The sequence below is a fragment of the Cupressus sempervirens genome, chromosome 10 (assembly GCF_028749045.1).
Source record: "Cupressus sempervirens isolate cs-2001-9-10 chromosome 10, ASM2874904v1, whole genome shotgun sequence".
NCBI classification, from domain to species: Eukaryota; Viridiplantae; Streptophyta; class Pinopsida; order Cupressales; family Cupressaceae; genus Cupressus; species Cupressus sempervirens.
In genome coordinates, this window is record NC_143127.1 from 524,631,379 (window position 1) to 524,645,799 (window position 14,421).

The following is a 14,421-nucleotide window of genomic DNA, read 5'->3' on the forward strand; positions in this document are numbered from 1 at the left end:
ACACACAGATATACACACACAGACACATACACACACATGCATCTCAAGGGTAACATGAAATTAAATTAAGAACAAGCTAAAGATAAAGATTCATACATGAGTCAACATAACTGTCAATGTGTTGTGCAAGCCTTGACATTTGGTGAAGAGGAGAAGCATTAACTTAGGCTTAACTTGCCAACCGTGGACTGTAACATATCCCCACATACAATCTCATATGAGAAAGGCCCTCCCTACCCCAGGGTTAGGCTTGGGGCACCATAGTCTTGCCACTTGAGCATTCCAACGTTGTGTCGGCTAAGCAACAGACAAGGCAGTGGAATTCCTCTAACAACTTCCCCTCTGTCAGCTAGCATCCTGACCTCTAGTGATCAATTGTGGCAAACATGCCTCTAACCTACCTTGGTCAAAGATTTAGATGGGCATTATATAAACCCGATCACCACCACTCAACTTGAGAACTGAATATACTTTGGACAATCATGAATTGTCTTGGTCTAGGCAGTTTTAATTGTTTATTTACTTTTGTTACAGACATTCAATTTGTTATTTTAGGGATACTTCTCCTCTTCACACATTTATGCTTGACCCTTTTGGTCTTGGGTGCATCTTGGGAGATTTCTGGGTAAAAAAATGCATTAAGCTTTTCATTTAGAATTTACTTACTCCAATTTGATTCTTATCTCAATGGTATATGGGTGATACCATTTTACAAGTCAGACGTAGGCCTCATGAAATAGAATGGAACCAACTCTATGTATAATGTACATGATATGCATTTTACAAGTGATTATTAAACAATTACAATGGAGTCAATTTATACATGATTATGCGGGTCTATATAAATGATAACACCTGGTATGCATGAATAAATAAAATATAATAAGATGAAGTAGTTCATATGCTTTCAGAATTAATACACTTTAAGCCTTTGGCTATGACCAACATGCTTATCCATGATTGTTGATGTACATTATCACCATAGTCATTTACTTCCATTGTGGAAAATTATCTTGAAACAATCGGAAAAGACAGAGAAATATATAAAAAGAAGCTTGAGTAAGTGATTGCATAACCTGAGAATGATGTTTATGACCAGTTGTCGTGGTTTGACAACACAAGCTTCAACACGAAAATGAGCTTCTTGTACTGCCGACAATGGCGTGACTGATCTTGCAGTTGTGGTATCGTGATATGTAACAGGTGTGGTAATGAGTCTTCGGAAGGAGTTGTAGTAATGGGAAAGATTTCTTGCTTGCTGACTTAGAGCAATCAAGTGCAAGAGAATGAAAATCAAGAGAGCCTTTCCTTGGTAGTGGGGAGTGTAAAATAAAACTCCCACACGCTCCATTGGTCACAAGAAAGGAGTGTCGTGCATGACCATCATTGGTCACAGGAAACTCTTCAAATCTTATAAAATTTTAAATGGAATAATGCCAATATGGAGGTGGCAAACGCTCATTGATATGGAGCCAAATAAAAGACATGAAGATTATACTTTCACGTAGTTATATCAAATATATATTGGCATCATGTTATTGGTGTCGTGTATAATTGTACGTACACCTATACATCCACACACACACACACACACATATATACATGTGTGTGTAATTTGAATGATGGGATTCTTTTTATCAATATATTAATTTATCCACACACATGTATCTATGTGTATATTTATACATGTAGGTGCAATTATAGGTGTTAAAATATCATGGTGACATTATATAGAGTTACATTCTGATGATTACAACATGGTTGCAAAATAGAAAGAAGGTAACATTTTTTTATGTTAATAAAAGTTTAATGTTTTTCTTACATTGAGAACAAACTGGGTAGCTCATGATTGTCCAGTGTATACTCTGTGTTGCCTAGCCATTAAATCCTTCACCAAATGGTTAGAGTCCATACTTGATAACTTGTCAATGGACTTTTTTGGTGCTCCATTCCTTAAATCCCGTTTAGCAATGCTTCTCCTCTCTTTGTCTACTCCTGCATCCAGAAGAAAAATTCTTCCACGATAATAACATATTCCTCAAATTTAAATCAAGATAACTATAAACAAAAACATTTCATACTTGTCACAATGGCTAACCACCATACCACTAATAATTATCTTTATAATTCTTGAAATGTAAATATTCATTTTTAATTGAGTAGTAATGAGAAATTAACAAGTAGTTTTCACATGAATCAAAATGGTTAACCATAATTTCCATTTCACAAGATGATAACATTCAACTGTCTAACTGTCATTCATTATTATTTAAAAACGGGTGAGAAATTGGGATGTAACACACTAGCTCTTTGCTTGTCAACAGCTGGAATGACAATGACTCTTTATGGTCCTTGCCTAGTCTTTTTTGGGATGCGGTTGGGTCTGCTGATATTTTGGTTGTCATTGAGACCCATGAGAGCCTTGTATGTTCTCTACTTGGATATGCCAGATAACAATGGCTGCCAATGTGTAGGGATGAGGTCCGGGCTTTGAACGTTGTGTGCGGTTTAGGGGGTGTTGCCTGCTTGATTAGAGATGGTCTCTTCAGTACTACCTCGATGGTCCACTCTGACACCTCTACAAGATTTTTGTGGCTCCGTATTGATCATACTAGCCGTTATCATAGAGATATCTTTGTAGCTATCTATTACTTCCTACCGACCTCTTCAGCTTATGACTTGCACATTATCGAGGATGGGGACCCTTTTATGGACTTGCAGGAGTGTATTTCCAAATTTGCGGCCATTGGCGTAATCATCATCTAAGGGGACTTTAATGCACAAACTAGAGATCTTCAGACTCCTCTTTATGGTTGAAGCTCAAACTTGTCTTGTACTTCAGAGAAAGATCCTTCCATTATGGGTCATTAGTGCCTTTTCGAGCATTGTCGTAAGCCTCTTTCTTGCTAAGATTGCCACATCCTTAAGCTATACGAGTCTTCTGATTTGGTGATTCTTAACCACCTCTCTTGCTTCCTAGGTTTTGATCTTTTTACTTGCTAGCCTCATTGTGGTGGTGCAAGTGTAGTGGACTATACTCTCACTTGTGCCTCCTTCATTCCCTCCATCTACAACTTCACTATCTCCCACCTCCCCTTGGCCGATCATACCCTCCTTAGCCTTGTGGTTTTCTTTTCCCACCACCCTTTGCCTCACCCTTCCCACTCCTCGTCCGCTGTGTCTCGGCCTCTCACTCTTCTGCTTCCTCGAGAGCGACCATGACCTCTTCACCCTCCATCTTAGACGACTCCTCTTGCCAAGCTTCTTCGATGTTCCACTTATTGGCCACCGCGATTTGGGGGTCGACTCTCCTTTCCATCCCCCACTGCACCACTCCCCCTGCCTTAGTCCCAAATGTTGGAACACCTCCCCTTTAAACCAATGGTTTGATGAGGATTGTAAAGACTTCCACCACTCCTTGCATATGACTTTTGTTGCTCATTCCCTTGATTACACTGGGCTGCGACACTTACCACCGCTTTCTTTGCTACAAGAAGCATTTGTTTATTGTGTCATAGTGCAGATCCCTTCATGACACGCTTTTTCGCAGCCCCAAGTTCTTATTGCGCACCCTTTTTCCTTGCCATCCCCCACCGCCCTCCACCCTTGACCTTTGCTCCCTCACCTCCATACCACCACTCTCTATGACATTCTTGGGTAACCTTCTCTCCACCTCACCCCTCCTCTCGATTGCCATTTATTCATTCCTTCCAACATTTATGAGGCTTTCAGATCTATGAGATTTAACAAGGCTGCAGATGAGAAAGGATTTCAGGTAGAGCTCTTCAAGCTCGACATCTCGGTCTTGGTTTCCTTTCTCCTCACACTCTTTAATAGAGTGATGTGCAGTGGATTTCCAGACTCTTGCTTGAGACACGTGATCTATTCGATCCCTAGGATTAGGTTGGCTTCTCACCCCAACAACTATAGGACCATCATGATTGGGCACACCTTTGCCAAACTTTATGCCACAACACTGAACACTACCTTATGCAAAGAGCTAGACATGAGACTTTGCCAGGCTAGGGGTCAGACCGGTTTTTGGGCTGACTACCAGACTATAGACCATATTTTGACATTGTGGATTATTATTGAGGAAACTTGGCACTGCTCAGTGGAAGTCTACTGCTGTTTTGTGGACATTCATAAGGCTTTCATGTAACAACCCAGTCCTAGCTGTAACTTCAACAATTCCAATTATTGACAAATTCAGTAGTTCAGCATTTTGTCAAACACCTGGCTAATTCTGTATTGCTTATGAATGCAGTTTCAATTGAGTTTACCAATAGCCATGGATAACTTACATTAATTGTGCAACAAATCTGAACTTCTACAAATTAAGTTTATTTAATTCTCAATAGGAAATAGCATGACACTGAAATACTTGTTTGAATGGTGCAAAATATATATTGATCAATTCAATACTCATATTAATAATTGTTTCAGAACTATGGCTGTATTGGAAAAGAGAAAATTACAATTTTCTTAAAGAACTTGGTTTCCCCATGATCATCTTCCAATGATGTCTTTCAGCTCTTGACACAAGGCTTCCAAAAATAACTCTAGAATAGAGTTCGCAGGCTGCTAGCAGTGATGTACAAGCCTCCAAGTGAAAACGCAGACCTCCAGCAAGGAGTTCACAAGCCTTTCAAAATCAATTGTTGCCTATATTTCAAATCGCAGGTCACTGAATTTGAAGCACAGGCTTCTGGAAATGATTTGCAGACCAAATGTAGTTAATTGCAGGCCCTGCTGTGTAATTTCAGACCTCAAGTAAGTGTTCCATAGGCCACTAAATAAGGGCCACAGACCTCCAACCTGACAGACGCAGCTACAGACCTCTGTAATAGTCGCCAGTCAACAGGAGTTTGACATCCAGCTTTATGCCAATATGCAGAACTCATTAACACTCTATAGCAGATAGGAAAATCATTCACTTGCAAACACCAACATCCGTAATAAATAAATATTCAATAGCAAGATTGCATCCCACAATAGATTTTTCGATTTGCAATTAAGTTTCAAAGCAACTCCCAGCAAATAGATTCAAACCCTATCACTTCAGAATTCCAACCACTATAACAATGAACTCCAACTTCTTAGAAACAGTATCCCACAGTAGAGAAGCAACAATTTCAATAGCTCAACTGCAATTGTACAGATAAATCAAGGAGAATCAGTCTCTAGGCAAGATCACCAAATCCTTATACCTTAGCATGGGCAAAGAAAAAACAACTTAGAAATCCAGCCAACAAAAGCAAAATAATTAATTGGATGCTTTTCTCATCAAATGTCCGCATATTTATAATCTCCAAGTGACACTAGTTTCCCAAAAGAACTCCACTTAAGAGGCTTCCTCCACATAACATTAAAATATAATAAAGTGCCATCATTATAATTTATTAATTGCTTTTGGCTCCAAAAATGATCTTTTCCACCATAACTTAATATTTTGACATGCAATGCCATTGTTTTTTGTTTCCACGATTTAAAACTTTTCGTCCTGGTTCCAACGAGCTATGATACAGAGGTGACCAACCAACAACACCAACAAAAATAACAACCTAAGTGTATATAGATGAATAATAATAATAATTCACCCGTCTTGCGAAAATAATTGAAGAAGCATTAGAATCGAAATCGGACAACACCAAAGCGATCCTGATGATGAAAGACGATGAATGAACTTGATGGGGTGACTTACTAAAAATAGACGCTCCCTCCAAGATTCTTGGAGCCCAAATGAGAATCTCGAAATAAAAACTGAGAGCATCACTCAACTCTTCTAACTCAATTGAGCTCATTGGAAACAGATTAACTTACTATAAATAGTAAGTCCCTCAAATGGAGCCAAAACACACCATAGGCCGCTGAAAAGCCTATAACCACACAACTGAAACCCTCAAATCCCATTGTCAGCTCATGAGGGTCGCGATGGTGAAGTGATCAAGCCAACTGCAGGACCTTGCTAAAAATGGGGACATTACACTTCAACTCCAACTTGCGTGTGGCCCTTTTTTAGAGGCTTAGAGACATAGAGATCTTAGAGATTTTATTGACAACAATTATGAGGTTATATGAGACTATGGTGGGCAGATTCAGGACACTTGAGGGTTTTTCCAATCCTATTGAGAACACCATTGGGGTGAAGCAGGGCTCCCCTCTCTCCCCCTCCCCGTTCGATAGCTACATTGGTGAGGTTGAGGCCTTTCTTAGTGATTTCTTGCTCCTTGTTGACAACTGCCACTTGCACTAGGTCTTGATCTCCATCCTCCTTTTCGCCAATGATGTGGTTCTTATGGCCATCTCCCTGAGGGTCTTCAGAGGCTTCTTGACGGGTTAGGATCCTTTTGTGACCTACGATAGCTTGTTGTGAACTTGAGTATATCTTAGGTCATGATCTTCAACTGTTTGAAGACCTCACATTTGCACTTCTGCTTTTAGGGCTAGGAGTTTGAGATTGCTTTGTCTTACACATATCTTGGGGTTAAGTTTTTGGGCCCCGCTTCAACTTGAGATCCACCATTCAACCTAGGGTCAACAAAGGGATGGGCTCCCTTGCCATGCTGGATAGACAATGCTTCAGACATCACTTTTAGGATTCTACATCTAAGTTGTCCCTCCTAGACTCCTTAGTCAGGCCAGTAGTGCTATATGGCTTTGTGGTGTGGGGACCCTCTCTTTTGGACTTAGATTGGACCTCAATTGAGAGGGTCCAAACCCTTTTCCTCCGACGTATCATTAGATGCCACCGGTCCACCCGGCATAGTGTTTTTCATCTTTGATATGATATGGTTTCTTCACCGTCTCCGTAACTTTGCGGACTTTGTAGATGATTGCGACAGATATCCCTATTTGGTTTATTGTTCCTCACTTGATATCGTCAATTCTAACACCGCCTCCTGGGTCGGCTACTAGTACACTCATGCCACTACTCTATCGAGATTGATTGGGATTGAGATTGATCACCTCCCTCTCTTTCAGTTCTCGTTGGAAGCTCCCATTCACCTCCTCCCCACACAGCAGGAGTTGAACAAACATTTTAGACTTGATATATATAGGCACTACATTACCACAACCTAGAGCAACCCTCTTGGGGGGTTATGACCGTGGATGACTTTTTATGCTGAGCACTTTTTGGATATATGAGATGGGATTATTACATGCCTTGGCTACTTATCTCGGCTCTACAACCATGCCTTGCGTATCTCCTTGGGTTCCTTTAGAGTTGGCTCCCATCAACTTTGGAATCAGATAGACCACCACATTAATAGAGAGGACTAGATTTGTTTGATACGTGATATTGCTGAAGCGGAAATTGGGACCCACTTCATTATCTGATGCCCCATCTACTGCAAGATTAGAGGGAAATTTTACTGTATATTCAGAGATTGCATGTACCTCTTAGTTTTCTTCAAGGAGCCCACTCACTTATGCAACTAGATTCAATGAGGCCACTTCGCTATGCGACCACACTTTGTAGCTCTTTTCTCCCAAAGCCAGGCCTCAGATTAAATTATCACCGCCTTTTTCTCACCCATGTCTCAATATTGGGGGTGTGAATTGGTCGTTTAGTACTCCTATCTCCTGCCATTCCAGATTTGTGAGAGCTCGTAGCGGGTTCACTCAGCAGTGCCAGTCCTTCAACGACACTCAGAGATGGCCCAAGGTTCTTAGTCGCCCTGGACTGCACCCTTCGGTACTAGACTTCCTCCCACTGAGGAAGGACCCCTTATCCCTGACTCAGTGGTTCTTCTTCTTTTCCTTTCGAGGTTGCTCTTTCTCAGACACTATTGGTGCTCCCATTGTTGGCTATTGCCTTGTCTATATGCTTTCAGTCCCTTAGACCCTTTTGGTGGTCTCTTGTTGGACATTAATAAATTTATCTTATCTCGTCTTATCTAATTATTATTTTTTGTTTTTTTAATAAAGTAAACTATTAACATTGAATTGAGACAAAGTTGGGTGTTAGAAGGATCAAAATCAGAAACTGTGATAGCATAAGATAGTTACTAATAGTCCACTCCTCAAAGCATGGAGCCTTGTTAACAACCCAATGGTGTATGACAAAAGAGTTTGTGGATGATTATGTCGAAGACTATATTACAAATTAGTACTAGAAAAGTGTCTACAACCAACTGATTCTTTAAATAAAGATTGTCTAGAATCTGGATGTCCTCGTACACTCAAGAGGCTTAGACTAAAAATATATCGATTATTCGTATTGTGAAATTGTAAGGTCTCTTTTCTAGGCAATGAGAGAGTAGTAGGAGGTTGGTCTATCACCTGGTTCCCATAGGCCAACACGATGTATAGGGGATTCTTCGGGAGGTTAACAAATGTTGCAGAGGCCATGGGAGCTAAATTTGGGCTTGGGATTAAATTTTATTAAAATATGAGGAAATTATAAGTGAATTTTTTATCTACTTTACTAAATAATATATTATAAGTGAATGATTAATTTAACTTAAATAAATAAACTTCATAAGTTGTGTTATTTTAAATAAATTATCGTTAATTGAATTTTATATTCACTTTATTGAATAATTATTATAAGTTGATATATTTTGGTGAATTGCAAGTTTGGGAAAGCCTGATTTTAAAAAATTTATTAATTTCCATGCAACTTTAGAAGGGGCACAAATATTTGGTAATTTTGCCACGTATGGAACATCAATGGAGAAGTTGATTTAATGGAGTCCCGGTCAAACTAGAAATGGGTATTTTGGGCAGCAAATGGAAAGTTGAAGAAATTAAAAGGAGAGAAGACTTCATGCGATTTCATTCCAGGTATCTTTTTTGAAGACAAAACCTAAAGAAACCTCTACAAAGAGCATTAGCAAATGTTTGGGGCTCGAGGACGATCATCTTCAGGTCTAGGAAGTTGGAAGTTGGAATGTAACCCCCAACACACTAGGCATTCTTAGTTGTCATGTGGAAAGGGGAAGTGAGTATGTATTGCTGAAACAACATGGTATTTTGTTTTCAGACTAAAAAAAAAAGGAATTGCAGACACATATTTGGATGGACTATTGTCAGCATGGTTCTGGCCTGAGAGTTTCTTTTTTGTTTGATCACCTTCTAGGAAACTAATGTGTAATATCCCTGATGGATATTCTCCCAAATTTATCTCAAAAACAAAATTCAGAACACAACAGATAGCTCATGCAAATAAAACCAGCAATATAAACATACAAATGAACCAGTAGACACTCATTAAAATATGCAGTTTAAAACAACTATAGATTTTCTATTGTATTATAATAACCAGCAATACAATAACATGTCCAACAAAAGCCCATACAAATTCTTTAGAACACGTTATTGCATTATACATCAGCAATACAATAACACACACCAAATAGCCAATCTAAAAAACAGTATTGCAATCAAATTGGAAATCTCATAAAGAATCTGTAAGCACAATAGTGAATTCCGAATCCATTTCAAGCTGATTTGGGTTGGCATTCGATCAACAAAGAAGAGCCTGAAAGTCAAAGTTCCCCCTTTTCTCGAAGAGAAATCTGAAGTGAACTCCAAAATCCAAGCATAGCTGAAATGAATGTGTCTTCCTCCTTCAATGCTCAAACAATGACTCTTCAGCTGCCTTCTCTTGACTTTTGGAGTTATTCCTCCTTTGTCATTTTTTAGCCCACTTTATAATATTTAATTGACCCTTTTTTATAGATTTACTTTATGCTCTCGTAAGTCAATTTAATATTACATGAATATGTCCTTAATTTCCTAATGTACCAAAAAAGGGATATTGCATAATGCCAATAAGTAGAAGGTAGAATCATGAGATGCAGATTAAACAATCAACAAGAAAATAGACTCCAGGTGGATTGGTGATTTCTCCATCTCATTCTCCCAAAGATTGCACAACAGGAACTAGTGTTTGATGTGAAATTAGAGGGTTGTTTCCTTTGTTTTGGGTTTGATTTGCGAAGGTTTAATGTCCCCATTTCTACCCCATTATTTCCTGATGCATCGTCTGCCCTTCCCACCATGTTTCTATGGGCTAACCAAGACGTTATAGGGATCACAGTGTGTTTTGGCCTAGGCACTTTTAGTTTCAGTCCAATCAAAATGATTTAGCAAGGTTTCCAGGATACTATTTATAGTAAGTCAACAGAATTCTGTATTTTGGCAATTCAGTATGGGACTTGGAGTGGCTCGTCGAGACCTTTCCAACGAGCTATCACACATGTTTTTCCGAGTTCGATTATTTTTTTATTTTAATGTCAAATGATTCAATAGGTTTTTAATAAAGTGACTATTAAATTAAGGTACATATTAATAAGTCACTTTATTATTAAAAGGGCCATTTATTCTCCTCAGTGAAAAAAGGGCATTTTAAAATAAAAGAATAAAAGATGAAGAGGCGGGCAGGGGAAACTGAATAGCATTGCACTAGGCATTAAAAAAAGAAAGCTTGATTCATTTCAGTATGCTTGGATATGTTTGATTTCTGATTTCTTCTCTTGAAGATTTGGAACCTCAGCTTCAGCCAGTTTGAGGACGGGAACCCTTGAGCTGGAAGACAGTGGACGGAAACCCATTGTCCATAGGCGATGTCATATTAGGTAGACTTGTGCTTGAAACATTATCTCTTATTAATCAATCTGACTGTTATTTCTGTGTTTATGATTGGATCTGATTATTGTTCTACTGAAGAGTTGATTGTAATATCCATTCTGGGAAATCATATTGCTGCTGGCTATTTTATATGTACTGGTGAAAATTGTAAGGAAATAATTTTTTCTGAGAATATTATTTCTGGTATTCTGTGGGTTTATCTTAAATCTTTGCATGAATTTATCTGTTCAACTTTCTGTGATTTACTCTGAAAAAAATTGGGAAAAATATTTATTGGGGATATTACATCAAGAGCAGCACAGCTGCAGTCTCATTGCAGCAGTTGAGCTACTGTCAGCAAATTCAGAGTTATTATGTTGTCAACAGCCTGAAAATGGGCGATATATCTCACAAAAGATGACGCCAACTATAGAAGACCCTCAGCTTGAGACCTGGGCAGCATTTTCAGACTTATATTGCTACAGATTTGGTCATTTGATGCCTTCTGTCCTGGTTGTTGGAGTGTATTGTTCTGACCAGCAAAGGGAAAAGAACTAAATGCTGCAAGGAAGCACCCAGATTGCAGTGTTCAAAGTCTCAGCATGAATTGCATTGAATATTTCAATTGTCCAGCACATGTAATCCACTATTCAGAGCATTGTAGAATTCAGAGCAGTCAAAATAATAAGTTTATTATGCCGTTCAATTCATTAACATTAAGTTCTTGAGGAGTATTTCATTTGTTGGTCATAGAATTTCCGTCAGCTCTTATTTAATTTAGCTGTATGTAGTTTTTCTTTTCATTCAAATTGGAAAAACACAAAAAAATTAGAATACTCCAAAACATGAAAATAATCAGAATACACCACAACCCAAAACAATTTCCTACTTCACTGTCAAAGACCATTTTGATAAGAAAACACCAACAATCACTTCCAATATGGAGACGACATCATTAAGAAACATGGAACTGCGAAGGGTTTGTATTCATATTGACTTGCCCCTACTTCGTAGTTTGCTGCAGGTTGGCTCTTTGACTTGTTTCACATGGGGAGGAAGTTATTTAAATATAAAATATTATATAATAATCTATATTTAAAATTATGAATATAATATATGATATACAGTATATTCTAATTTGTATAGGTTTTAGTGCTATTAGCATTATAGTTTGCAACAAGCGTCTTTCTTTAATTTTTATGTAATTATTAGGAGTCAACAATGTTATAAAGTAATTTTTATGCGAGCCTTGTTTCCATGTAAACTGTTAAACATAGTTGAATGTTTGTGTTGCCAGTTTAATATTTAGAATTCTAATACATGGGTGTTCAATGTAATATGTAACTTCCCTTATTATTTAGTATTACTGTATTTAAAAAATTTGAAATTTCCTTTTCTACTAGCAGTTTACTGTAGATGTTAAGTCTGGCCTACGTGCTCTTGCTTGGGAACTCCATATTCAAAATGGTGAGTTTATTGCTCAAGATACATAACAGAATAATTAGCAAGGTCTGTCCCTTAGACTGCTGGGTGTTGCGGACATCATTAAAATTCTATTATGCCCAAAGTGTATGTTTTTTTATTTGATTTTTATTTTTTAAATTTATAAGATCTTATCTTACATTAAATGTACTAGACCTAACTTCTAAAATTAATATTTGTTAGTGTGTTATGTCTCTTGGTATGAATTTGGGCATGAAATTCCCGCATTCAAAAATCATTTTAAAATGATACATGGAGAAGCTATGCATTCCTACAATGATTGGAAGCAGGAACTCCAATCGCAATTCCAGTGTTTGCTTGACTCTAGACTTGATTCTGTAATGTGCTTCACATGCCAATGTATTTATGAAAAGTGAGAGAATGCTCTAGCTACTGAATCAATGGAGTGGTTGTTTTTGGTGTTCTATTTTCACATGAAAGGCGTGAACTTTTTTGGGACAGGTTACATACACAGAAACTTTCCTATAAATATATCTATCAGGATGGTTGGAAGTGCTCATGCATGTCACGGGATGGCAGAGGCATGGACATATCCTTTCATCCCTACTGTCTTGTGCCTTCTTCCACTACTGCATTGATTCCTACTGTTTTCAGTAACATAGGAGTAAATGGAAGGTCAGCTTATTCCTATATGATCTCCATGATTCAACACCTTGCATTTGATATCTGTTACTCGTTGTGATCAACATGCTAGAAATTAAGCTCTCTCAATGAGTGATTTTTTTGTTATGTATTTTCCTCAAATCTGTCTTGTATCAAATATATTGTAGTAATATGAACAGTGATTCAAGTACATTTTTTTGTTCAAGATCAAGAAGTACAATATGCTATTGTCCTTGAGCTCAAAAATATCTATTTTTACTGATCTTTGGTTTAAACTTCTATACAGATACGGTTAGCTGACAATCATGGGTCTATTTCAAGGTCTCAAGTTGAAGCTGCTTCAGCCAATGTTCATGTTCGGATGGAGGTAAGATATTTGATGATGAATTTATACATTGTAAATTCTAGAGGAATTCACTGTGGTGGATGTGATTTCCTAGTCTTTCCTAAAATGATTCAATTGTGACTTAAAATATAGAACTTTTGGTCTTTTTTTCTTAATATCTTTCCATCGATTCATCTACGTATATCTATTCTCTGTATAACATATAAATCTTACTCCCTCATGTTTAGTAATACGGGAGTGGAAAAGAGAAGCATAGCTTTATAAATCAATTTTGAGGGATAATCAGAGAACCTTTGAGTTGTACGCCTTCGATGTAAAATTACAATAGTTTGGCATATTTGCATGCTATAACAAATGTAACTGCACAAAATGTTGTAAATTATAGATATGACAGCAATGACAAATGTTAGGTAGCACTTGCATGTGAGTTAGATATCATATGCACATTTGGAAAAAAAATGGAGTTAACTTCTCCAGACTATAAATTGAGAACTTATATTAGTAAAGATTAAATTGATTGATACATAAAATAAGTAGGAGATACATTTGCTTAGGAAGAGTACAGATGGCACCTAATCCAACTCTGATATCATTTCCGATTTTATACATCTAACCTAAAGTCACCTAAAAAATTAACATAAAGTATATTCCCAGAATTATATCTACATAGACTTTTGAGCTTTCCTATGTAAAACATCAACTTAACATTGAACTTATAAGCTTAGGAATGAACCTACCTATCACATTACAGATTAAAATATGTTGTGTTAATGTACATTTCATGTCCTTCCAGCAGGAAGCTTCGTTCCTGGATTGCTTGGGAAGTTGAGGGCCCTACCAAAGAGACACCTGCAGAAATAAATATAATATATCAAAATTTGTGGACGATGCAACAGACACCAAAACCAGATGATTAAAAAGTCCATGCAAGTTTTTGAAGAAGATTCCTTTTTTAAACTAAGGGCCGTGGGAGCATCAAATCTCTTTTGTTGTATGATATCTCAAAATTATTCAAAGATTTCCCTAGTTGGGAAAATACCTAAATTGAAAAGGAGTAGTATATGGCTTCCCAAAGTTTTTGCAGCTAATAAACGTGCAGAGTTCATTATGGATACTACTCTTGCTAAAGGGAATGTAGAGTGCTGTTGGAACAGTGGAAAAACCCATAGAAACAATATTATTTTGATAATATCCTGTTTGGAACTTCTGTTGCTGTTTTTTAATTTTGTTGAGTATTTTGTCTTTTTTTTTAGAGAAATTTTCACTTTTATTTTGTTGATCCATTGATGAAGTTTCAATCATTCTTTTGTTTCTTTGGAAAAAGGGCTGTTTTGCAGAAATTAACATGATTGCAAAAGATATGTCTTTGACAAGGCTATTAGTTCTTGAAA

The 14,421-nt window shown here is 37.4% G+C and overlaps 1 protein-coding gene and 1 long non-coding RNA gene across 4 annotated transcripts in view; one reads left to right on the forward strand and one right to left on the reverse strand.

The window, feature by feature from the left end:
• Positions 1–14,421, reverse strand: part of LOC149534953 (uncharacterized) — a 228,990-nt gene that overhangs the window by 39,418 nt on the left and 175,151 nt on the right. The window contains exon 2 of the long non-coding RNA XR_016357041.1: positions 13,768–13,879. This is a non-coding gene — a long non-coding RNA (uncharacterized LOC149534953). The remainder of the gene's footprint in view (positions 1–13,767; positions 13,880–14,421) is intronic.
• LOC149534954 (uncharacterized) overlaps positions 1–14,421 on the forward strand; it is a 213,763-nt gene that overhangs the window by 25,106 nt on the left and 174,236 nt on the right. For all 3 annotated transcript variants that reach the window (XM_089804695.1, XM_089804696.1, XM_089804697.1), the window contains exon 2: positions 12,971–13,051. In XM_089804695.1, the coding sequence (XP_089660821.1) occupies positions 12,971–13,051 (81 nt within the window). The remainder of the gene's footprint in view (positions 1–12,970; positions 13,052–14,421) is intronic.